Raw genomic sequence first — 26282 nt, forward strand, 5'->3', positions numbered from 1 at the left:
TGTTGCCCAAAATGGTGCAAGTTCAACTGACGAGTCATATATATATATATATATATATATATATATATATATATATATATATATATATATATATATATATATATATATATGTAAAAAGCAACAATAATAGCAAGTTTGTAGTTAGTTTGCGTTGTTGTTCATATTTTGAAAAGCTGAAAAATGACAAATTAAAAGCGATTATTTTATTGTGTAAAAAAAGCATAACTTAAATCTGTCATCACAATATAGATCCGCGTCAGTCACCAGTCACTTTCACAGAATTCTCGAAACTTCAAAACGCCCCTTAGGTTTGATTGTTGCATTCAAGTTTCCTGGTAAAGATAATGTCATCGAATCAACTGAACGTGTTTACTATTAAGTATCCCTCTAATCTTGTAAATGGCTCCTGTCTTGTTTAAAAATTGTTAAATTACTTGTTTGGATAGAAAAAAAGTGCTTTATTTGAATGAACTTTGTTTTTTTTTTTAAAGATCGTGATTGAGCGGTTTACAGTTGAAGGGCTTATTTACGGAGCTTCCTTGAACGTCCCTCCGCTTAAGGCGGAAGACAACTGACTTTGGTTCTTTCTTTGTTTGTTATCCCGTCGAACCGAACATCTCTAAAACGGCACCCAGTTTTAGAGTTACCCCTGGTCAGCCACACGGGCTGGGGCCAGATATGGCCGTAGTAAAGACTCGGGGTTAGTGGCTTGAACTGATGTGGATCTGCTGTGAGTAAATGCATGTAATTAACGTAACTCGTGGGTGGAACTTGTTTGACTGGACCTGGAACGAAGCAACGGTTTCGTGACTTGGTTCTGGGTTCCACGCCGTTAGACTCGTGCTGTGACAGACCATAGAACTGGTGCTATGCTGGGGTCATATTCGGACCTGAAGAGCGAGCAGGTGCGGGACTAGGAGCTGGACTAGAGACCACTGACTTGGGTACCTGTTACTGAAATACATTTCACTGACTTGTTACTTGAATGGAGCCCCAAGACTTGCTGCTAAAACACAGTACTGTAAATCAGACGGGAGTGACCTGCTGCTAGAGTTGACTACTGACCTGTTACTGACACTGGAATAGTGGTTTGGTGCTGGACTGAGGACCACTGGTATGTTTCAGACCTGATCCTGGGTCAAAGCCCCAGAACTTGTTGCTAGAATACGAATTGTTTACCTGAATACTTGGCGCTTCAGCAGAAGCCACACGACTGCTTCTGAAGTACCTACTGTGCCTTGAAAGCCACAGACTTGGCAAGAAATGGAACCCACTGACTTGGACATGGGCCGAGAGGGAGACCGGGCTCGAGACTAATTTATTGGAGACACTTGTTCTCCTGCTGCGATGGAGAGCTTCCACTGGGTCCGGCATCGATGCCGCCAGCTGACTGGGGTCGACCGCACCAGGGGCCGGTACTCTGCCCCGGAGGAGCCGCCAAGCAAACGACAGAAAAAGAGGAGGCTTGTGTTTCCCCGCCTCGGGCCCCTCCACAACCAGGATGCTAATGACTTCAGCGACAATTCCATTCGGACCACCAAGTACAACTTGTGGACCTTCATCCCCATGAACTTGTTTCAGCAGTTCCACAGGTGAGGTTGCTTGTAGCGTGTCGAGTACTGGTCGTGACCCGGTCGTGACTCTGCAGGGCCGCCAACCTCTATTTTTTATTCCTGGCGCTGTTGAACTGGGTTCCGGTTGTGGAGGCCTTTCAAAAGGAGATCACCATGATCCCGCTGGTGGTGGTCCTCGCTGTGACGGCCTGCAAGGACGCGCTGGAAGACTACAGGCGCTACCTGTTCGACCGGAGAGTCAATAACAGCAAGGCGCTGGTCTACAACGGGTGAGTCGCTCGTGGGTTCACAAGTTTCATCATGACAACAGTTACTGTGCGTGTCACTCTTCATGGACCAGATTTGGAACATGATCCCAGCATCTATGTGAATTCACGGAGTCTGTTTGCTGGTCTTGGCTCTGGTCCTCAGAATCCTGCTTCAAGATCAATATCATCAACTCCCTTCAGTTGAGCACACTGTTAAGTGTGAGCCAACACCAACAATCACCTTCACAGATCCTGATACTTCTACTGCTACACACACAGACTTATACATCTCCTCCTAGAACATTTATGATAGCAGTGCAGTAATTCTACTTTTTCCTCCAACGTCCACGACGTCACTCTGAAAAACGAGTGCTTCTTTTACTCAACTTGTACTCGTACTTAGATATACTGCTGCTTTTACTTTACATTAGAATACATCTGCTGCTCTGACATCAGTACTACAACTTCAACTATTAAATTGGAACACTTGCTTCTCTTATGATCCTACAGTATATTTTTCTTCTCTTATCGTGCTACAGTTATGTATAATAATTGAAATGTTACTGCTGCAATATTTTGTCTCCTCTGCCCCTGCTAATGTTCCTATACTTTACTGCTACTCCAAATGCCTATTACAGCCTTCTTGCTGCTAATAGTGTTACTACTACTACTACTACTACCACCACCCCCAATACTGCTATCAGTACCATTAGGTGCTGCCACTTGCACTGCTGTTCTGAACGCTAATTATGGCGTAGCTATTACTACTTATATAATATACTGTGCATGTACTACTACTACTCTTCTACTTCAAAATTGTATCTACTTTTACTTGATTCAACTTTATCTTTTTCAGCAGCTTTTCCTGTGGATGATTAGATGAGATTAGATTACATGGCCTTTATTGTGACTACAACTCTACCACTGACGCTACTGGCATTATTTGTGTGCAACTGTTTATAACCCCTTGTAGCCAACGCACTGCTTGTGTTATTTATCAAATTCACAACTACTGCTACACTTGCATATGCTGTACCTGAACTACTACTACTGCTGTGTTTTTTGTTTGACTACTTAATAATATGTGATTAGTAACATTGAAAGTCCTGAAATCTATGGCTGAAACTCCTAGTGCTACTTCAATGGTACATCTCAAACTACTTCTGCAAATATTGATAATTCTGGTGTGTGAGGAGTCGCTGCGTAGATCATGTCGGTCTTTCCTGATCAAGTCTTCCTGATCCCGTCAGCTTGTAAAAGGCAAACCTTGACCCGGTTTACTGGTTGATAACTCTCTAGAGGAGTGTCCGGGGCTTATCCACACAGACCTTCCTGACACTCCCATGTGCCCAGCATTCTCTGCGGAATGACGGTCATTCCACATCAACATGTCAGCTAATGGAGGCGATACAGCTTCCGCTCATGTCGAGATATGAGCGACTACTTCATCTCTACACGGCCAAGGAGCCGAAGAAGAGAGTGGTTGTGCCGTTCTCCAGCCTGAGCGAGGAACAGAAGCGGCTCCTCACGTCGTACGCTGGAAACAAGATCCGAACCAGAAAATACTCCTTTCTTTCCTTCCTCCCGAAGAATCTCTTCGAGCAACTGCATCGCTTCGCTAACGTGTACTTCATCTTCCTGGCGGCTCTCAACTTTGTGCCAATTGTAGAAGCCTTCCAGCCTGAGGTGGCTCTGCTGCCCATCATCCTGGTGCTATCGATCACCGCCATCAAGGATATCTGGGAAGACTACAGAAGGTTCAAGTCCGACTCGTACATTAACCAACAGCCCTGTCATGTTTACAGCAGGTTGGTTTACCACCGCTTTATCTTCAGCTGACTCTTTATCGCTTCACCTGTGGTGACAACTTTGTCATGTGAATCCAGTGTCAGTCTTCATTGTTGAGCTGATACATCTGAAAAACAAAGGCTCTTTTGAATGTCTTTTTGTCATCTCTTTGGTCCGACAAAATAACACGTCGCTGAAAGTTCCTGCTCTGGACCCCGTTTTCAAAAGTTGTCGGATTCACTTGACGACGTAGTCACCGTCTAAACAAGCTCTACATCCGGCACTAAATGGCGGTCCGTCCCTGTGTGAAGGGCACCTTTGACGGAACTGGAGACACTGCAACTTTGACAGAATATTAGCGCTTACTTTAGTGGTGTTGTGCTACTCCAGTGGTCTCGATCTCAAGATCTCATTTTGATATATTATCTCGCTCAAGTTGGACTCTGGATTGTTTTTGTTGTGACCACAGCTGCTGTGATTTTTGTTGTTGCTAAGTTAAAATGCTACCATTACGTTTTGAAAAGCTATTGCCTGATTGACACCTCTGTGTCAACTGTGAGTCAGTTGGTGAAGACCTAAACTTCTAGTGTTGTGAATCAGTTGGATCCTGAAATACATGAGAGTGGAGTAGTTCACAGAGCACTATTGTCTGCTCATGTGACGTACAGGTCATGATGGGTGGATGACATTGCAGGGTTGATGAAACAGTGTCCTCATTTTCAGTGGCCACTAGACGGCGCTCTCCGTTTAGAACTGATGTGAGGTCTCTGAAAATCAAGATGGTGGTTCATGAAGCCTCATCTACCCGTCACAACGGACAGGAACAGTGTACCAACACACTCTCACTCCTAAGGTGTCAAATGTTCCCTGCGTGGCGCAGACGTCACCCGTCTGTGTTGCATGTAGACTCATTCAGCTTTCCATTAATTCTTTCCTTGTCCTGACACCTTAAGCAAAGCGTGACGTTTAACTGACTGTTTGGGATTCTGGTTCAGCCATGCCCTACCCTGGGATTTTTTCCTTTGGATAGTCAGGTTTGTGCTGGCGGATGATGGTGGAGAAGATTTGACGGAATTTTGAGGACGTGGGGAGGCAGACGGACAAATGACAGAACGCTTTGTACATCTTGGTCCTCCTTAATGGTCTACCTTAAAAGTCCTGCTTGACAGATGGTGAGAGAGGGAAGACATTGCTAGTCTTACTTCACTTGTTGACAAAAGGGGAATCTCCCAGGAGATACAGCCAAAACTTGAGGCTGCCTCCACCTGGACGTCCTGATGCTGTAATGGTCAGGTTCGAGTCCATGTCTGGGAACTGAAGGTCTGCCATGAGCAACTCCTATCTCTGCTCCTGATGGTATTATGGTACTCTATCTGACCGTACTACCTCGACGATAGTACTGTGTCTGCTTCCACTGATGCTTCTTACCCTCTGGTAGCACTTCTGCACTTACCAAAACTCTCTGTTGTGTCATTTGGCTTGTATCATGGCTGTTAGAAGTACTCTCGCCAGTTCTACTATATCAGGATGGGCCAGAAGGAAACTGCTCAGTTGCTTGATGAACTCATTTGAAAAAGCTGGAAGAGATGGAAGGATCCTTTGGTGTTTAACTGTGGTATGTGACTGTTAGTGAGAGTTTGCCTCGTGTCAGCCATGATGTTTTGTGAATACCTCCGATATGATAAACATGTGTTGCTGTTGTTGTGAGCGGACTCATTTTTCAGGTGTCAAGCCGGGCATCAGTTCCCTTTCCTGTTCCCTAATCGTTGCCTCAGTGTCTAAATGACCTTTTTGTTTGTGGCCAACTGATTTACAGACCGAAACCTCCAGAAATAAGGACAGACATAATAAAAAGTGATGTGCCACAGATTGTGCATTCTCCAGCAATGTTGAGGAACACTGTTTGAGTATTAATCTTTTGAGGACAGAGTTTTGAGAATTAAAATGGATAACTTCACCCTCAGACTTAATCCTCAAGATCAACCCTCAAAGTTGCCCTCAAAACCAAGTGTTTTGTGACGAAGGGATGGGACACCCCTTAAATGCCGATATGTCTCCTGACTGTAGGGCTCAACGTCCTCCACCTTGTTGGATGAATTTCCTGTGTAATAACAACAAATAAGTGTAAGGTTATGACAGTGAGTAAGATGTAGAGGTCATGCATTGACTTATTATTACTGTAAAAAAGCCACAAATTGCTCACTTCCAAGTATCAAGGCTTTCTGGAGCCTGCTTGCTCTTTAAAAGCGCCTGCATGTTGTTACCAGGGCCCGGCGTTGTCTCTGTTGTCCCTGAAATGAAACATTGTTTTTTTTTTTTTTTTTTATATATTGGCACTGTTAACCTTTCCTGTTTAATCACAAGACACAAATGCAACAATCATCGACTCGACTGGTCCATCAAGTTTATGAAATTGTTGTGGGCTGTCTGTCAGTTGTTCCTTCGGTTAGAGTTATTGAACAAATAATCCGGATCAATATCACAACCACGGACATATTAATTCGGCTGTCACCACATACCGCGGTTTACTGAAAGTTAAACACTAGCTATAACTATCGTTCGATATCTCTGTGGCTGCAGGAGATGACAGTAGCCCGCTTCATACCATTGTCGGTTCAAGCAGGTTATATAGGCTGCTAGCTTGATAAAACGAATACATTACCACTGAGAAAAATTATGATTTTGTAAATGATAGCAACATGGCGAGCCGCCATTGGCCGAAGGTTGTAAAATAATACTGAATGTTATGCACCATTAAGGTAAATGATCCATAACATGATAATTAGGTTTTTATAATGTTGATCTCTCCATGAGTGTACAAAACAGTGGTCAGGCCGGCAATGTTGTATGGTTTGGAAACAGTGGCACTGAAGAAAAGACAGGAGGTAGCAGAGATGAAGATGCTGAGCTTCTCTCTGGGAGTGAGCAGGATGATGATAGGATCAGAGGGACAGCACATGTGCTCAGGTGTTTAGGAGACCAAGTCAGAGAGGCTAGATGGGCATGGTTTGGACATGTACAGAGGAGAGAGAGAGCCAGTACAGATGTTGAGGTTGGAACTGCCAGGCAGAAGGTGGAGAAGAAGGACAAAGAGGAGATTGATGGAGGTGGTGAAGGAGGACGTGAGGTTTGTAGGTTTGAGAGAAGAGGAAGCAGAGGACAGGGTGAGATGGAGGAAGATGATCCACTGTGGCGAACCCTGAAGGGAGAAGCTGAAAGAGAAAGAAGATTAGCAAAGAAAATACTTAAATTTGTCTCATGACTTTTTTGCTGATATGGACACAATGCATTCTGGGTAGCCCTTGTTCATAAGGGTGTTGGCGGAGAATCTCAGTACACACTCCTCAAACTGGCCCCTCAACTTAACCTTCTGAGAATTGCTGAGAATTTACGGGAGCGCACATTTCTGAGATTGAGGGTTAAAATTGAAGATTAACTAAATTCATCCTAATAACCTGCTGCTTTATTTGATCTAATATTAGCTCAGTGTTGGTGAGCGAAGTCCCGGGTAGTAATAATGCTGTTCCAGACACGGGTGTTTACACAGAGGTGGGCCATCGGCTCATTAATATTATTTATGATCCCTCATTCTTCATTCCTGGAGAAAACGCCCACCTGTCCATAGTCTCCCTCTTGTGTGGCCACGTTAATAATGAACCACTGAACAAACCAGATTAAAAATGTCAGTGTTTGCTTCATCATCGCATATTGACATGTTCAAATGTCTGCAGCCGCTTTTCATATTTGTGCTTATTCTTCCCCTGTATTTGCAGAGTAGAGTAGGTCCCATTCGTGCTGGCTTGTGAGGCGGGAGAACCCTGAGTGATCCCCATGCTATTAGTCTGAATCACAGACGGGGACGGGGCACGACCTCTGGACTCATTTACAACCAGCTTTTCGTCCATTGAAAACCGGGAAAGATAGTGTCGTTATTAACTTTTCAGGATGAGGAATATCTTAATCGCTTAAGCTGTTGGAGTGTTAACTTCCAAGTTAGTCGACAGTGCGGAAATGCTGCTGACGCTGAGTCAGACTCTCACGTGTGTTAGGACCAAGGGCATCGCATTAATCAGACACACCTTCTCTCCTTTGATCTGCACACACTGAACATGTGAGTAAATGCCACAGTTATTATTTAAAAAAGCACGAGATGCTTCCTTTTATGCAGCTCTTTGATCTCTGTTTACTGTGTCTCACCGTGGCAAAGCTCTTGGACACGTGGATAACTGTGTTTTTTTCCTTATTGTAATGATAGAACTTAAAATAATAATAATAAAATAATAACAATAATGCTCGGTTACACTTAATATTAAGGTCTCCTCTATAATGCATTATTGGTACATGCATAAAACGTCATAATGCTTATATAGAACCTGCTAATGTTCATAACCGCATGTTACAACTAGTAACACTGTGACTTAATCTCCGAAAGGGAAATGGATGATCTGGGGGGCGAATTCTGGACGAATGTTCAGTTTAAAATGCTCCAGTTTCAGATGTGAAATTATTAAATGAGCCTAAGGGTCATTCGCAGGTGTGCAGGGTTGAACTTCAAAGGTTATCGACCTTGAATAACTGACTCAGTTGATGATCTTTTTCATCTTTGAAATTATAATTTGATTCAATATTGTCTCATGCTGATGTGTTGGAATTAAGCAGACATTCGTAAGCCACGAGCTTCGTGTTCCGTTTTGGCCGGTTGTTTTTGAGTTCAGGGAAGCTGTTTCCTTCCTCTTCTTTTTTGTTGCTTTATTGATGTGTTGTTGCTTTTTCCTGCGTCACAAAATGATTTCATTTCATGACCTTTTACTGCTAGTAATTAAAGTAAAGCAATAAAACGCCCTCCCTTGAAATACGGTTCGGACCCATGTTGTATGTGTAAATGAAGCGTGATTTGCTCCACATTTGTCGGTGTCCTGAATATACATACTATATAGATATAGTTGTATATAGTGTCATACAGGGGTTGGGCAAAATAATGGAAACACCTTAAAGCTAAAAAAGCTTTAAGGTGTTATTATATGGCCTGAATATTTGTGTGATTCAAATCATGTAATAGAACGTGATATTTGTATCGCAATTACCGCTATTGGAAAAGCAGAAGCTTACCGCTATTGGAAAAGCAGAAGTGCACCGCGATGCGGAAGCAACCTCCGCGAGACTGCGGTACAAAATCTGGCAAACCTGGCTCTGTCATCATCCTAGTGCTTTAGTGTAAAGTGTCATTCAAAGTCTGCATACATTGTTGAACTTTTGAAAATTTACCGGTTGCATTTTTCATCGACTGACTTGCTGTCGCAGCTCTATATTAACGCTAGATGCGGAAAGAGTTGTTTTATAAGTTTTGGGGGTGGGACCTGTGACCAGGTGTGTTTATATATTTGTTTTTTGATCTGCTGCAGTGTTTTGTTCCATCCTCTGCTTTTATTTAAGTGAATGGTAATTCAAGTACATGTTTATGAAAGTTAAATTTCTCTGTAACAACTTGTCGAGGGAATCGCTGCTCTCGATATTCAGCGAATGCGTGTCGATAAATCTGGCCTTGTGTCGTCCTCTTCCCGCTCAGCGAACAGAAGGACTACGTCCAGCAACGCTGGAAAGACGTGCGAGTGGGAGACTTTGTCCGCCTCTCCTGCAATGAGATCATCCCGGCAGATCTGCTGCTGCTCTACTCCTCCGACCCCGGGGGGGTCTGCTACATCGAGACGGCCAACCTGGATGGAGAGACCAATCTGAAGCAGAGGCAGGTGGTCTCGGAGCTGCACGTGGAGGTGAGTAGACTTGCGAATATGGAGTTACACAGTTCACTCTTGAGGTTTGAAACATGATGAAGTGACAACTCTTTTTATGTATTTTTTTTATTAACGTTGCTGACTTCTGGATAGTTGTTTTCAGCCTCTATTGTGTAAGGTCGACAGATGCGCTCAATAATTCACTTCCTGTGAAGCAGACAAAGATTAATTTCCCTAAATGACTCACAGAGAGAAGAGGCAGAGGCTGTGTTGAACCAAGTGTGTTAGAAGTGCAGGCACCAGGAAACGGAAGAGGCTTCCTGTGGCAACTACAGATCGGAAATGTTGAGTCAAAACTTTCCCTCCAAGAAACTTGTATATGCAAGAAAGTTGAAATGTGTTTTAAACAGAGGCTCCTCCTCTTCGTTGGTCCTATTTAGCTTCTGGAATTGTTACAAATCTAATATTTTGGTAATGAGTAATCGATGTTTGGGCGTTGACTGTCGTACCTGTTGGAGGATTAGAAGGTGTTGATGTTCTGACAAAGCGGATTTTCACTCCCATCAATAGCACACACACAAAGCCTGATACTGACACAAGCCTGAAGAGACGGCACCCGAAACAGAACGGCATGCAGCGAGGAGTCTCGGCCTCTAATAGCGTCACTCGGCCTGAGGAGACTAGCAAGTGTAGTAACAGCAACTTCCCATGCTGAGGCCAGCTAAACAATGTGGTTTTCCTAGCAGAAAATCTGTGTCTGATTTAGACAGAGATAAAAAAAAAAACTCCTGACAGTAATCTATTTTAAAGCTGCGACGTCTGCAGTTCTTTTGTCACTTGAAGCTTGCATACTATATGACCCATTTCACTTCGTATTTTGTTTCCTTAAACCCTGTTTATTGCCTTTATTTATAGTAGTTTTATTGTTATTATTGAAAGCAAAGTTTATTCTTTTACTGATAATTAATAATGATAAATATTTTTGGTTCATTTGTTGAAAATGTGTGTATGCTTGTGCACTGCATAGGGGAGTGGTTTGGTCAGTAACTGTCCCATGATTCTCAAAAAGTGGTGTGGAGAGAGAATCATTTCTGATTCGTGCCATGTTTTATTTGATTTAGCATCAGTTGTTATGGGGAGTTCAGTTCCTCATTGCTTGCATAAACATGATGAACCAACCTGTGCATGAACCTAGAACCTGTTGATAATTCCAGGGAGAAGACTTCAGTCCCGAGAGCTTCTGCAGTCACGTCGTGTGCGAGACTCCCAACAACAACCTCGGCAGGTTCTCAGGTTACATGTGAGTTGTGTGTTTGTATGCACAGCAGTTCCTTGCTTTATGAGCTTCATTGGTTCGGGAGTTATTGGACGTTTTGTGGGATGGGTGCCAATAATGGCATGGTCCTTATAGTCCACCACCTGAGCAGCCTCCCATTCTATTCAACCTCACATTTGAAACGTGTTTAGACACTAATAAAACATGTCGTTCCACTAGTATCCACCGGAAACATCTGCTCGGTTCTCTTACACAGTACGAAGAACTCATAGACCAAGGCACTCTTTAACACAGGAACCACTGTTGTCAGGATTTGTGTCTCAATCGTGTGTTTGAGTAAAAGGAATTTGTGTGTTCAGGGAGAATCCCAATGGAGCTTGTGTTGGGCTGCACAAAAACAACCTTCTGCTGAGGAGCTGCACACTCCGCAACACTAAGACCGTGGTGGGCTTGGTGGTCTACGCTGGTGAGTCTTCTTATTTCCTTCCAGTTTTATGTCACACGGCCTGAAGACCGTCACTGGTTGAGATGTGAAGACGCCTCACACTTGGAAGACCACATGACTCGGATGCAATCCTCTTAAATGTGCAGTCACCCAACCCAACTCTGGATCTCTCAGGTCACGAGACCAAGGCCATGATGAACAACAGCGGGCCCAGATACAAACGCAGCCTCCTGGAGCGCCGCCTGAACATCGACGTGCTCTGGTGTGTGCTGCTGCTGGTCGTCATGTGTCTGACCGCCTCCGTTGGTGAGTTGTCCGTCGGTTCCCGTCCTTCATGATGTCCCCTATAGCTGTGACTGAATGATTTTCAGGTTTTGCAACTGTGTGCGAGACTTCTCACTCAGACACCAACTTTCTCCATGCTCTGTTTTAATGTTTAATTGTAATGGCTGGCCACTTTTCCAGGGTGTCCCCTGCCTCTTGCCCCATTCCTCCATTGATGTCCTCATACCTGAGGTTACCGTAACGGTCTTATAGAAACGGAACAAAGATTTTTTTAATTTCAAACTCGTTCAATAAGAAAGTAGTTGTGTGGCTTGTTATTCCTGAATGCAGACTGAGAAAACAGGTTTTTGAAAACACTTAAAAGGAAGTTGGTTAACTGGAGTTTGGATCTGGACCAGTTTCATGACAATGACGTGTTTCAATGCTGATCGCTGTGATGGCTTGTCACTGTGGTCTGACCTGGAGTGTTCGGGTGTCCTCCTCTCTTGCTCTGTCCCAGGTCATGGACTCTGGCTTCTGCAATTCAATAACCCAGTCTACCTGGTGGACCAGGACACACCTCCTGCCCTCGCTGGCTTCTACGTCTTCTGGACCATGATCATCGTCCTGCAGGTGAAGTGGAGGCCATCCATCCATCCATCCATGCGTCCATCCGTCCATCCGTCCATCCGTCCATCCATCCATGCATCCATCCATCCATCCATCCATCCATCCATCCATGCGTCCATCCATCCGTCCATCCATCCGTCCATCCATCCATCCATCCATCCATCCATGCATCCATGCACCTCCCTTTCCCCCCTGTTATCAGCTGTTCAGGAACTCTTCCCTTCATTCATTGCTCCGAATATACATAGTATATTCATTCATTCATTCATTCATCCATGTTTCCATACAACAATCCAGGTTATCATCTATCTGTCTGTCCATTTGTTGGGCCATCATTCATTAATTTACAGAGTTTTTTGGGGTATGATATTCTTTAAATTGTTTTTATATGCATAAAAATAGTCAGACTCAAATTGAGGAAAGAAGTCTTCTGTCAAACTAACCATATAAATGGAAAAAAGGTTGAACAACGGAAGCAGAAGAGCATTGCAATGATCATTTGATGAAGGGAAAATGATGAGAAATATGAGCTTTTCTCACACACCTTTTCCTCCTAAATCCTCAGGTGCTGATCCCCATCTCCCTCTATGTCTCCATTGAGATCGTGAAACTGGGCCAGGTCTACTTCATCCAGAATGACCTGCAGCTCTACAACCAGCAGCTGGACTCCAGGATCCAGTGCCGGGCTCTCAACATCACAGAGGACCTTGGTCAGATCCAGTACCTGTTCTCAGACAAGACCGGGACGCTGACCGAGAACAAGATGGTGTTTCGACGCTGCAGCATCTTCGGAGTGGAGTATCCGCATCGGGACAACGGTAGGGTTCCTCTGACACCAGACCGTGGAAACAGCTGTCCCCGGACTGACCCGCTCTGCACCCCTCAGCCCGCAGGTTGGACATGTACGAGGCCGAGGAGAGGAAGGGCGGGACGCTGAAGTCTGTGGGCAGTCGTCGCACCACCAGCTGTGCCTCGCTGCGCTGCAGCCGCAGCTCTGAGTCGCAGCACGGCTTCGCTGCAGAGTCCCCGGACGAAGACGTCCAGCAGACCACCAGCAACTTCTGCAGCAGCATGGTCTGATCCTTCTCTGCTCCGGTTTCTGCCTCTCAGTCTCCATCCATCCATGCATCCTACAGTCTTGTTTTATATTTAACCATCCGACCATCCATTCCTAAGTCATTCATCTATATTACTATCCTTCCAACATTCATTTAATGACTGCATCACTTCCATTTATCGACCTTTTCATCCATCTGTCCATCTGTTTCTCCTTTAACTGAGTCATTACTTTTTATTGATCCATTCATGTATTTATTCATCCACTCATCTTTACATTTTGCTCCCTTTCACCACACATTTAGCATCCATCTGTTAATTGATCCATTCATCCCTCATCCATCCATCTTTAGATATTCATTCATCCACTATCCATCACTGCATCACCCATCTATCTATAAAAAGGGACATGGCATGAACACATCAGGAGCAAGGATTGAGCCACTCTACCATCATTTATCTATCCATCGTCCATCCATCTACGTATTCATTCATTCACCGTCTCATGTGTCCATTCCTCCGTATGTTCACCCTTACATCTTAAATTATGTTGCCGTTCCTTTTGGTAAATCTATCCATTCATGTACTAATTCATCCATTCATTCTTCCAACTTCATCCACTTGCTTATCGTGTGTTTCAGGAGGTGCTTCCAGACCCGGAACTTCTGAGAAAGCTGAGCTTCTTGCGAGCCCCGGGCACCGACGCCCCTGACGCTCCGTCCGTCCAGGAGCTGAGCTACATCACCGACTTCTTCCTGGCTCTGACCATTTGTAACACCGTGGTGGTCTCCTCCGGCAGCCTGGCTCCTCACACGGTGAGTCTGAACACACAGGGTGTTGATGTTCTGAAAAGCGTCTCGAAATGATGATCCTGTTTTAGGAGCAATGAATGTGAAAGGAAGGGTGACACAGGGGGACTAGTTAACCCTGTCAAACACTAAGTGAAACTGACATAATTTTCACCATTCATGGAAAAATGTGAAAAGGTTAGCTGATAAAAATACATGAGGAGAGGGAACACACTTAAGACTGAGGAGCAGACAAAGATGGTGGAGGTAGGGGTTATAACTTGTGTCAATGTGAAGAATTCATCTGGAAAATTTGTGCAGTGGTTGAATGTTTGAGCTGCAAGGAGACTTCTGGGTTGTAAATCACTGAGAAAACTAAAATTAGCCTTGAATATGAAATGATATTTGATTGACATCATAATTAAATCACTTGTTATGGGAGACAATAATAAAACACACAACGAAAAGACGAAAATTGACACGCCTTGAAAAGGAGGACGGTGTGATCCAAAATCACTCGACGGTTAATGAACACAAAGAATGTGACCACACTGTGGAACATGACACGTCCGTGTCACTGCGGCTGCAACGAGCTGTGTAGGAAGTGGTTTAGGTGGCGAAGGAGGTGAGTCGAATCAGACAGAGAGAAAATCATTTCAAATAAAAGGACAATTTGTTTGTGAGTGATTCTTGTCTTCAAATTGGATGAGTGAATCTACTCCAGCAACAGTGGTACAGGTACAGCATTTTGAAGTTCTGATTTGAAGTGGAATATTTTGTTTTAAAAAAAATTCTAAAAGGGCCCAGAGGGTTAATGAAGATTTTGAGTTGGTAACAACACAGTTTACAGTTGTTGAATGTAGTCAGTAGTTGTGTATCCTGTGTTGCTCGCTTGTCAACACCAGCACATGTGGGTCTATCCTGCTGAAACAGGAGACACCGGTGAGCTGCTGCTAAACAATGGAGGACGTTGGTGCTGACCTAATCTTGTATGTTTAGCATTCAAGCTAGCTAGCAGGTCGAGTCTTGTATGGACAAGCTCCGGGGACTGGTGTATGTTGAACTGCTTGTGATGAATGCTGCTGAGTTGAACTTGGTTTGAAGATGCTTGCTTGCGGCAGGGGATAATAGCAAGTGTATCGATCAGCCATGATGTTGAGAGACCAGTATTTACCTGCAACAGTGGGCATGCTTGCTCATGTGTGTTCACCGGTCGTAGAAACAGGTCGGTCCACTGTTGACTGATACTGTTGTATGAACCCTGTGTAAGGTGAGATGATCGACGGCTGCTGCAAAGAGGAAGTAGTTCACGTCAGAACATAGACCTTCAGATGTGCTTCTCGTGAGGATTGTGTAGCAGAACTGTTGTTTTGTGTAAGTCCCGTGACCTTGGTGTCCGACAGGTTCCTGAAGGTCACACACCCCTCAAATCCTTGGAGGAGATCAAGCAGTTGTTCCAGAGGTTCAGCTTCTCGCCTCCCTTCATCTCCTCCGCGAGCGCACTGGAGACCAGGAGCAGCCCGTGCACTTTCACCAAGCGACTGTTCGGTCGGGGCGGGACGGCCTCCTTCTCAACACCCCCCACCAGCACCACTGAGATCTCGGTGGTCGGCCAGGAGGGCCCTCAGGACGCCTCAAATCTGAACCTTGAAGAGGAGTCTTCTGTCACCGCAGTGTCAGTGGATGGAGGTGCAGAAGGTCGTGGGCTGGATCCCGACTTTCTCAGGACGCAAGGGGACCTGCAGGAGGGTCCTGAGGAGCTACTGTATGAAGCAGAGAGCCCGGACGAGGCAGCGCTGGTCCACGCTGCCCGAGCGTATCAGTGTACTCTCCGGGCCCGGTCCGTGGAGCACCTACTGGTGGACCTGCCCGGGTTTGGTCCCGTTGTGGTGCCGCTGCTCCACATCATACCGTTCGACTCCAACAGGAAGAGAATGTCTGTGGTGGTCCGACACCCGCTCACTGGGGAGGTGGTCGTCTACACCAAGGGCGCCGATTCGGTCATCATGGACCTGGCTGAGGACCTGCAAGGTATCCAAGCCTGAAGCTCTGGCTTTGTCGTCCGTCCTGTGGCTGAGGTTGTCCACTGTGTGCAGGTGCAGACGCCGCCGGGCTTCACGCCTGCATCAGAGACCAAACCCAGAAGCACCTGGACGGCTATGCACGAGAAGGTCTGCGCACGCTTTGCATCGCCAAGAAGGTAATGAAGAGTTTGTGTCCTCAGGGGTCTTGGGCCAGACTCATGTGGCGTTCTGTGGTGGAGAGGGTCCACAGTCATATCAGCATTTCATCCATACAAAGCTGGGATTTTCGTGTTGAAGACACTGGATCCGTGTCTGAAAAACACAGAGCTGCACATTTGCTCCTGTGCCTGGGTCCAGTTCCAGTTCACTGTAACCAGTGACTGCGGCTCAACCTCGTCACAGCGTATGTGCCGTCTTGTTCGTTTGCGGCATTACGACTCCACCTACAGGCGGAGATGTGTACTACATCGTTTTTAAGCGGACTCATGAGGAGGCCTGAAACGGCTTAATTTTTTTAGATCTCCGATATGTGATGCTGGATTCCATGAGAATTGTAGGTGTTACTCTTCTAACTGTTGAAGTTAAACACAGAAAAGACAAGTGAAACTTTTGCTAATGAGTGGACTGTTATGATGCATTTAGCATTTAACTCACATGAAGACAGCTAAATGTAATATGTATAAATATTAGAGACGGGAGTAGCTTTAAAACAAATAAAGATTGTTATTAGATTTAATGTTTGACTCTGGAATAATTCAATTCAAGTCTAGTCTGTCCAGGTTTTGGTGATGACATCACACTGTGTATATGCTGCTCCCTGGCTGTTCATGTGAAAGAGGTTTATACGCGGTTAATCTGTTATTTGAATCGATAATATAGAGAAGTGATGATTTATTTTTCAGCGTAGGAGTCGCTAGTGGGCAGGTGAGATCAGGTCTTTGATGTGTGGGAGCCAGAGTGAAGGTGGTCTCTGTCATGCAGGTTCTGGATGGGAAGCAGTACGAGATGTGGCTGGAGAAGCAGCTGCAGGCCGAGAAGAGCATTGAGAACCGGGACCAGCTGATGCTGGAGTCAGCCGAGAGACTGGAGACCAAACTGACCCTGCTGGGTACCACACACACACGGACACACACACACACACACGCACACGCACACGCACACACACGCACACACGCACACACACACACAGTACCGTGACGACTCTGGTGCCGCTGCAGGCAGCACCGGCATCGTGGACCGGCTGCAGGAGGAGGTTCCGGAGACCATCGAAGCTCTTCAGAGGGCAGGGATCAAGGTTTGGGTTCTGACTGGAGACAAACAAGAGACGGCCGTCAACATCGCCTACGCCTGCAGGCTGGTCCGAGCCAGCGACCGACTGCTGACGGCCAACTGCGGCAGCAGGGTGAGTGTCAGGTCCGGACCTCTGTGAGGAAGCAGCCCTTGCCCCTGGAGATGCTCTCTCCTCCCTCAGTCCATCACAGTTGAGGAACCTGGTTCCGTCTCGAGTAGATGTTTCAGGCTGCATCTTGCTTGCACTGAAGCTCAGAGCTGGAGGTCACTGGACTGCTTCTCCTGCAGGAAGCATGCGCCGTGTTCCTGGACAGGCTGCTGCGGGAAGTGGACCAGGGTCTGGACGGGGCTCCTGAGTCCTGCAGCGACGGGACGGCCGGCTTCATCCTGGTGATAGACGGCCGCACGCTGGGCTGGACCCTCCAGGAGGACCTGCAGAGCAGCTTCCTGGACCTGTGCCGCAGGTGCCGGGCCGTCATCTGCTGCCGCTCCACGCCGCTGCAGAAGAGCCAGGTGGTCCGGCTGGTCCGGGACCACCTGAAGGTCATGACCTTGGCCATAGGTGGGACCTGTGTAGGACCTGTCAGTGGGTCTCCAAGCGCTGACGACGTGTGGTCTTCTTCTCTCAGGGGACGGCGCCAACGACGTGAGCATGATCCAGGTGGCGGACGTGGGTGTGGGGATCTCTGGTCAGGAGGGCATGCAGGTACCCGTCTGAAGGCTGGACCACCATCTGCGGTGTCCCAGTCTCACTGTGTCCTTCCAGGCTGTGATGTCCAGCGACTTTGCCATCTCGAGGTTCCGGCACCTGAGTCGCCTGCTGCTGGTCCACGGTCGCTGGTGCTTCTCCCGCCTCCGGAACATGATCCTCTACTTCATCTACAAAAATGTGGTGAGCGGTGGTGCTAATCTGGAACCACCTGGTGGTGGGATGTGGTGCTGGCCTGTAGAGTAAACCTCTCACCTCGGTCCCGGCCCAGATGTATGTGAACCTGCTGTTCTGGTACCAGTTCTACTGCGGTTTCTCTGGCGCCGTCATGACCAACTCTTGGGTTCTGATCTTCTTCAACCTGTTCTTCACCTCGGTCCCTCCACTTGTCTATGGCGTCCTGGACAAAGACACGCCTGAGGAGGTTCTGACGGAGCTGCCGGAGCTGTACTCCAACACACACACCTCCAAGGTCTCTCTCACACACACACACACACACACACGCACACAATGTGCTTGTCAGCCCTGTGTGACCCTGTTCCTCCTCCTACAGGTCCGGGCCCTTGTGGTCTTCTGGGTCACAGTCCTGGATGCCTTCTACCAAAGTCTCGTCTGCTTCTTCGTACCTTACTTTGTGAGTACCAACTCGTGCCTCTGGTCACTCTGGTTTCCTCCCACTGAGGGTTCACCCGCCCCACTGATGTTTCAGGTCTATACTGGATCGGATGTGGCGGTTCTGTCCTTCGGCTCGCCCATCAACGCCTCAGCGCTGTTCATCATCCTGCTGCACCAGGTTCTGGAGAGTCACACTCTGGTCGGGACCCTCTCTCTCTCTCTCTCTCTCTCTCTCTCACACACACACACACACACACACACACACACACACACACACACACCGAGTTCGCTCGGCCTTCATGAAGCTTCTGTTTCTCTCAGACGTGGATCCACCTGCTGGTTCTGCTCCTCAGCGCGGCGTCCTACTTCTTCTTCGTGCTTCTCTTCAGCGGGTTCTGTGTCACCTGCAGCCCACCCACCAACCCAGTGGGTGTGGAGCTGCTGGCCATGCGCCACCCACTCTTCTACTTGGTGTGTGTGCTGACCACGGTGGCTGCTCTGATACCCAGGTACACAAACGCACTCTTGTATTTCTATCCTTGTGGGGACAGTGTGAGGACCCCCTTGCCATGACCCTTTCCCCAGCCTCTCCGTCTAAACCTAACCATCCAAAACAAATGGCTCACCTGAACCAGGAGTGTGAACTTAGTTATGTTGAAGTCTTCATCCTCAAATCGAGGCTTGATCTCATGGGGTCCCCACAGAGTCATTCGCTCCTCACAAAGTAGTATAAACAAAGTACACACACCTGTGAGTGACCCGACTGACCATGTGCCGCTGCTCCCTGCAGACTTCTGGTCCGGGCTGTGCTCAACAGTGTCGGCAGGACAGCAGAGAGAAGCTCATCGTCGCCACCTGGCGTCGAGGAAACGTCCACACTGGAACCTCAAACACTCAAAAACTCAGGGATCATGAACCAGTGCTGAAAACCCGGACCACACACTCCTTTCACCTCCTGCTATTGAGAAAGTATTGCTCCCGTCAGACTCAACGAATGTGTGAATAGCGCCCCCAGCTGTCCCATGTGGAGAGGTGCAGAACTGTGTTACATATTTCAAATTGAAATAAGGCGTTTACATCCGATCAGGTCAGCTGACCTCACTGAATTTACATTACATTATGACCACCTGTGTATCGTTGTCTCTCAAAAAGCACTTATTTGTGATGTCATTTTAAATCGTAATTGTCTGGAAAATGTAATAAATCACTTAATTTAAGCAGAAAATAACGTTACAACGAAATGTCGACCTCAAGTGGCGGTAATGAGTCACTGCACAAACCTGTCACCCATCACCAAATGCAAGTTTTAACTTGCAACTTCTGTTTATATTCCTCTATACGAGTGTTGATTAATTTATTCTTTAAAGTCGACAACACATTTCACAGCACAAGCGACCAGATCAAGGTCGTGTCCCGTCACTGCTCCACTTGGCTGTCGGTCCAAATTTCAGACGAGTGGTCATAATGTATTGGTTTCTGAGAATTATTTTGCAACTAATCAAACTGACGGTTGAAATCTGAAAATAAAAGAATAAAGTTGACGGGTTTCTCGTCGTCTGTGAGGCCTGGGTGTCGCCATTTATTGTCTTGTCAAATCTGTACAAAAGCGTATTTACACAAAAATATATTCACAAGTCAAGCGCGCTAAAAGTCCAATTTAAAAAGTCTCTGTTGTGAGAGAGCTTGAACAAGAGCTGCCAAAATACGCCCCGATGTGGAGATGTAGACCTGGATCTGGTAGCGATGGGTTGATGAGGACTCATGATACAAGTGTTTAAACTGAGAGCGCCACCTTGGGCCTCTCTGTGACTCTGCATGACCTCAAACTCTCACTGCAGTTGAGTGGGCGGCTGCAGTACCTGATTGTCGCCACATGGCGGCGGAACTGCATAACAAACAGTAGTGATGGGCTGATGAGGCTTCATGAAACAGTGTCCTCATTTTCTGCGCACAGTAGATGCCGCTGTTGGTCCTAAATAATGTGAGTTCATTGAAGCGGTTGTTATACTCCAAAGATTTTAGAGCACAGAGCGCCAACTAGTGGACAGTTTCACGATGACTCATCACGAGCACACAGTGGCGATGATACTTCATGTAGCTGCTACAGCAGCCAATAGGAGGCGCTCTCTGCTCCATGATCTTTGGCTTTGATTTCAATCCGGTGGAACCAAGAGCGCCACCTGCTGAGCTATGGTGATAAGGTCCATCACTATAGAGGTTTGAAACGGAGCGGCTCGACCTCGGTGGGTCGGGGGGTCAGAAAGCTTCCTCCTCTTCATCTCCAGTGCAGCCGTAATCTGAAAGTGAGACGGCGGATGAACCTCTCTCCCACTGAAGGGATCGTTGGAGACGGGTTCCGCTGTGAACAAACCTCCAACAAGCTGCAGGGCGCTGACGCACTCCTCCTCCTCTTCCTCCGCCTCCTCTGCTTCTTCCTCCTCCGCCACGGCGTCAGTGTCGCGGCTCGGTTCTGGACCTGCTTCCGTCGCCTCAGCCGGCGCGGGAACAGGCTCCTGGACCTCTGGTGTTATAGGCGGGCGGGACCTCACCGGGGTGGTGCTCAGTTTCCTGGACGAGGCTGAAGAGAAAACGGGGCGGAGCCTGCAACGAAAGACCGTCATCAGCACCAGGAGCCGGGTGGACCGTGGCCTGGGACCCACCTCTTCCTCTCCTGGGTCATACTCAGCTCCACATTGTCGCTGAGGTTGGTTCTCTTGGGGCGTCTGGGTCTCTTCCGCGCCACCTTGACGGGCGGCTCGTTGCTGGGGGGATCGGTGGTGGCCCCGGAGGTGTCCAGGTCTCGGAGGACCTGGTAGTTGATCTTGCTGGAGATCCTCTTCTTCTGCAGCATCTTCTCGATGGCTTCAGACGCCGACGACGACTCCAGACTCTCCTTCTTCTTCTTGCTCTTCTGAGGCTGCAACGAAGCGCCACAGGTCAGGGGTTCAAGGGTCGGGAGGAGGAGGATGATGAAGAGGAGGACACACCTTCTCCTTGTACGTGCCCTGCTCCTTCTCTTTTCTGATCCGCTCTTCTTTTTCTAAAACGACACACGAGTGAGCGACGGTGTCAGAGCTGTGGGGGACCAGCAGGGGGCGTCCTGACCTTTCTGCTCCTGCAGGAACTCCTGGTTCTGCTGCATCCACAGCTCCGTCTTCTCCTCGACCTCCTTGTCGTTCAGGATGTACTGCGGAGCCACAGCCGTCAGAACACTCCGTCTCATGATCTCAGGTGGCCACACTCACCTTGTCGATCTCCCGGTCGTCGATCCCGTCTAGGTCCAGGTCCCCGTCATCCTCCTCTGCGACGGCGACAGCACAAGTCAGGCGAGTCAGTGAGGGCGGGTCTGGGAGGCTGGGCTTTACCTGAGGTTTTGGTTGCGGGCTCCGGACTGCACAAGCTCTGGAAGGTCTCCTTGATGGCGAGTGTGGCGTCCGACGGCAGCTTCTCCAGGAGGGCGTCCGGAGCTGCGTCCCGGTGCGGAGTGACCTCCTCCTCGATCACCTGACTCAGGAAGTCCTGGGTCAGCTGATTGGCAGCAGCCACCAGCTCGCTGTCGTCGCACGCCGGCCTCTCCGAGTCCGACGGAACTGTGTCTGGATCGGGAATGTCTGGGGACTCTACGGAAAAACCACGAAGGTCCACGCTCAAGACGACCCACCGGAACTAGGTGTAGGTACCAAATGTGTCCGCTTATCAAATGTGTCCTACCTGTCGCAGGATGATGACATCACATCTGGCATGTCTGTTCTTCTCCGCAGTCTGCGGAACAACGCGCCGTGCCAGATGTGACGTCATCACTCCGCGGCAGGTAGGACACGCTTGGTACAACACTGACTAGACTCACCCGACTCTCTGGTGTAGGCGGCGTAAATCCCGGGGAGCTTGGGTCGGCATTTCTCCAACTCGGACTCGATCTCCTCTTGGTACACGCTGATCTCACCTGAGGACACACACACACACCATGAGTGTGTGGTTGTGAATAGTGTGCACACAGGAGGACGTCACTCACTGACCTTCCAGTGTTCGCGCCAGTTCTAGCTCCAACTGTAAAGAGAGGCGAAACATGGTCAACAGTGATGTTGGCAGCAGCCAATCAGAGGAGGGAGGGGGCGGGACCTGCTGGAACTTGGCCTTCTGCTGACCAGCCGTGAAGGACGGAGGGTCACACTCCTGCTCCAGGTCCACCTTCATGAACTCGTCGACGGTCAGCTGACTGGTGGGCGTGTCCTCGAACTCCGTCAGCCTGCCGCGGGAGGGGGGGTTCTGTCAGCGGGTCCGGCTGCGGTGCCGCAGCACGTCGGGTTCTCACCTCTTCCTCAGCGTGGCCTGACACACCTTCACCACGCTGATCACGTCCTGCACCGTCAGGTGGAACTTGTGCATACGAGCGGCGATGAGAAGAGCTGCGGGGAGAGGAGAGCCGTGTGTCGCCATGGCAACGCAGAGGCAGCAGCGGACAAAGAGTGGGTACCGGCGCCGCAGAGGCCTGAAGGTCGACGCCCCGTGTGCATCCAGTCCCTCTTCATCCTCTGGACCAGCCGGAGAGCTGTCATGGACACATCGTGCGTCTTCCCTCCGAACTCCAGCATGTGGGCGAAGCGAGGAATGAGGAGGCACGGATCTGAGGAGGAGGAGGCAAAGAAGTGAAGGAGGAGGGGTGGCTCCAAGGAGGCGAAGAGGAGTAAAAGAGTTGGATGGGTGGAGGAGAGGAAGTGGCGAGAGAGAAGGGGGGGAAGCAGAGGTTAGAGAAAGAAAGGGAAGGCGAGGACGTCAGGTGATCGAGAAGAGTCGAGCAAGAAGGGAATGAAACAAGAGGAGAGCCTGAGTAGATGGATTTAGATGCTTGAGAAGGAGCAGAGTGCGAAGAGAAGAAGGTGTGGCCATGGAACATCTGCTGCGGAGCCACTAGAAGGTGCTATATGCTCTTATCATCATCGGCTTTGAACAACCACATTGTTTGTCACTTGAGAGCGTCACCTACTGAGCCCTGACAGTGAGGCGTCGTGAAGCTTCACCACTCATCTGCAGGAAGGAAGGGGGTGGGAAATGTGTGTGGGGGGGTTGAGTGACGGACCTATAGCCGGGGCGTTGATGCAGAGTTCTCGGGCGAGCAGCAGAAAGGTCTTCCCCAGGATGTAAACGTTCACCTGCACACAGTGACAGAGGTGAGCGACGTTCCTCTGATGACATCATCACGGTGCCGGACTCACCTGCAGGAGGTCGCTGAGGTCCAGAAGCATGTCTGACACGCACATCAGGAAACACACCGGTGACTCTCAGGAGACACACACACAGACACAGGTTGCTAGGATACGCGGCGTCCCCTCAGTGCGACACACCAGGTACAGGCAGGCGGCGATCACGTGCTCCATCTTGCGTCCTCGCGTCAGGTGTTTGCTGACCACCATCTTGAAGAAGTTGAAGGCCGTGTCCAAGCAGTGCTGGTTCAGCTGCAGCTGACTCCCCAGGTTATGGATCTGACGCTTCCCTGCCCACACACAGTCACGTGTCAAACATTTTGACGACGATATGAATGAAAATTCAATATCGAATTCAGCCCAGGCGCTAGAGACGGGCTCATCAGGCTTCTATCTTCAGAGCCCACTAGATGGCGCACTCTGCTCTGAAATCTTTGGATTTGAACAACCATGTCAATGAAACCTCACATCATTTTTAAGCCCACAGCACCACCTACTGAGCCCTGAGAAAGAGGACACGGTTCCATGAAGCTTCAACACCGATCACTACAAAGAGCCTTCTCTCCACTAAACACCTCCTGCAGCTCTTCAGGGTTTGTTCCCCAGGGTCTGCCCCGGGGAACAAACCCTGACTGAGCTTCTATCTTTAAGACAAAGTCCAACTTTCAGCTGCAAAAAAAGTTGGTGACCACAGACGAGAGTAGCTTTGTCTTTTGGCTCAGCTCTTTCCCCATTCCCACTACACCAATCCTTCCATCACTCGAGAACAAGACCCAAGACTCTTATATTTACATGAAAGTTGATACACATCCACCTATATTTACCACACGTTGACAGAAAACAAAGCACTCAGTTGGAGATAAATATCAAAATAGCACTTGCCTTTCTGCAGAGTTTGCGTTCGGGATTCTTTTCCGACGCTGGTGTGAAAGCCAGACACCAGCAGAGATGTCTTCAGAGGACCTGAGAAACAAAGACGGGTGGGTCAGCCAGGAGTCATGGAGACACCAGAAATGTGAACAGGTGATTTTGTCTCACCGTCTGCTGAGACAAACTGGCCCACCGCGCTGGACACGCCGCCGCTTCCCTCCACAAACTGAACCTCTGAGACGATGATGTTGTCCTCCAGCACCGAGCCGCAGCCCGTGCACACGGCGCTCCCCCGGGCCTGGTCCACATCGATGTCCGAGCCCCCGCAGGTGCGGCAGCGCCTGGAGCTCATGGTGCTGGATGTAAAGATGGAGATGAGCATAAGAGAAACAAGGGCACAGGAGAAGCAGGGTGGATGCAGCTGCCACTCCACGTTTGTGTTTCGGTCTGTTCGTCGCTGGGACTAAAAACCACAACATTATAGTGGGACGTCTCATGGTCCTACAGGTATTTAGGGAACAGACAAACCAGGGAACGGGCTGTGTTGCGTTAAGTTGGATCCATATTGACAGGCTGGACTTTCACTGGTTAATAAGCCCTGAGGCCAATAATTTAAATAAAACAAACACCACAACATTCAACATATATTTATCATATTTTCCATACATATTTTGTAATAGCTCCGTCATTACAAGGGTGATGGGCACCATATTCATGTCACATTTAAAGAACCTCCCCATGGTGTTACTACAGCAACTAGTTTCTCATATTTCAGTTCTATACATTTTCCACTAATATATTTATCATATTTTCCATACATATTATGTAATAGCTCCGTCATTACAAGGGTGATGGGCACCATATTCATGTCACATTTAAAGAACCTCCCTATGGTGTTACTACAACAACTAGTTTCTCATATTTCAGTTCTATATACTTTTCACTAATATATTTATCATATTTTCCATACATATTCTGTAATAGCTCCGTCATTACAAGGGTGATGGGCACCATATTCATGTCACATTTAAAGAACCTCCCCATGGTGTTGCTGGTCGAACCGAACTTGCTTCCGAACTTTGAGAGTTATATACAATCAAACATTAAGAACGATCACTATGTAGATGAGTAATATAACAACTGCAGTAGATACATCGCTGCTGTTGTTGGACAGACTGTTACCATGGAGATGAAACGTTCAGGCCATGAGCGGAAGTGGGAGAAACTAAACAAAAAAAGCATCTCACCTGTGACCGTTGCACCTCGGGAAGCAAAACGGAAGACTTCAAGTCCAGCAGAGAGAAGATCCAGAGGTCCACCAGCACCTGGTTCCACCAGACGTCTCAGGAAAGCCGGGTCCAGCAGTACCGAAGCCCTGTCCGTCAGATCGGCAGGATTAATAAACACAACTGGTTGGACTGGACCGGACGGTTTCGACGACAAAAGAGCATCATTTTGGAGCGGCTTTCTCAGCACACGAACGGACGCTCGAGATCGATCACCGCCGGAGACTATCAAACGCGATGGGATCGGAGTCAAAACAGTCGAGTTATTCAGTTAAAAAGTCGCAGAGTGTCGATCTCATGTTTCCCTTCCGACTAATGGCGCGCTGGGTGACGTCATTATGTGCGGGGGGGGGGGGGGTGTTTTCGTGACGACATGTTTGCAGTTGCTTGTGGGTGCGTTTTTGTTTTTTTTTGGACCAATGTCCACTATGTTTATGTGTAGGCGAGGTGATATAGTAATAATAATATGGATATAAATCTGAATAA

At 48.0% G+C, this 26282-nt stretch overlaps 2 protein-coding genes across 4 annotated transcripts; one reads left to right on the plus strand and one right to left on the minus strand.

Annotated features, from left to right (window-relative positions):
• The first annotated feature begins 555 nt into the window (after window positions 1-555).
• Window positions 556-20132, plus strand: atp10d (ATPase phospholipid transporting 10D). Of its 3 annotated transcripts, none has more exons than XM_053865438.1 (22): window positions 556-1592; window positions 1649-1843; window positions 9177-9381; window positions 10557-10642; window positions 10978-11084; window positions 11238-11369; window positions 11848-11960; window positions 12523-12775; window positions 12844-13031; window positions 13655-13828; window positions 15205-15832; window positions 15898-16001; window positions 16807-16933; window positions 17043-17227; window positions 17404-17677; window positions 17745-17821; window positions 17882-18007; window positions 18096-18296; window positions 18378-18458; window positions 18534-18638; window positions 18761-18948; window positions 19230-20125. In XM_053865438.1, the coding sequence occupies exons 1-22, from the start codon at window positions 1348-1350 to the stop codon at window positions 19363-19365; spliced, it is 3930 nt and encodes a 1309-aa protein (XP_053721413.1). In that variant the 5' UTR covers window positions 556-1347; the 3' UTR covers window positions 19366-20125. The 3 variants fall into 3 exon arrangements, with proteins under 3 accessions (XP_053721413.1, XP_053721415.1, XP_053721414.1); XM_053865440.1 differs by having other exon boundaries at window positions 1491-1592; window positions 1707-1843; window positions 19230-20126; XM_053865439.1 differs by lacking the exons at window positions 556-1592; window positions 1649-1843 and adding an exon at window positions 1886-3630 and having other exon boundaries at window positions 19230-20132.
• On the minus strand, window positions 19749-26113 carry LOC128758934 (transcription factor IIIB 90 kDa subunit-like). The gene is made up of 18 exons (XM_053865441.1): window positions 25758-26113; window positions 24679-24866; window positions 24523-24603; window positions 23757-23930; window positions 23653-23684; window positions 23517-23589; window positions 22914-23063; window positions 22752-22845; window positions 22559-22685; window positions 22456-22486; window positions 22287-22382; window positions 21805-22059; window positions 21685-21740; window positions 21545-21626; window positions 21427-21479; window positions 21100-21356; window positions 20811-21040; window positions 19749-20736 (listed from the first exon to the last, which is right to left on the minus strand). Exons 2-18 carry the CDS (start codon window positions 24860-24862, stop codon window positions 20696-20698), a joined length of 2016 nt encoding a protein of 671 aa, XP_053721416.1. The 5' UTR covers window positions 24863-24866; window positions 25758-26113; the 3' UTR covers window positions 19749-20695.
• Window positions 26114-26282: the final 169 nt, after the last annotated feature.

Source organism: Synchiropus splendidus, chromosome 5, assembly GCF_027744825.2.
Source record: "Synchiropus splendidus isolate RoL2022-P1 chromosome 5, RoL_Sspl_1.0, whole genome shotgun sequence".
In the NCBI taxonomy this organism is placed as follows: domain Eukaryota; kingdom Metazoa; phylum Chordata; class Actinopteri; order Syngnathiformes; family Callionymidae; genus Synchiropus; species Synchiropus splendidus.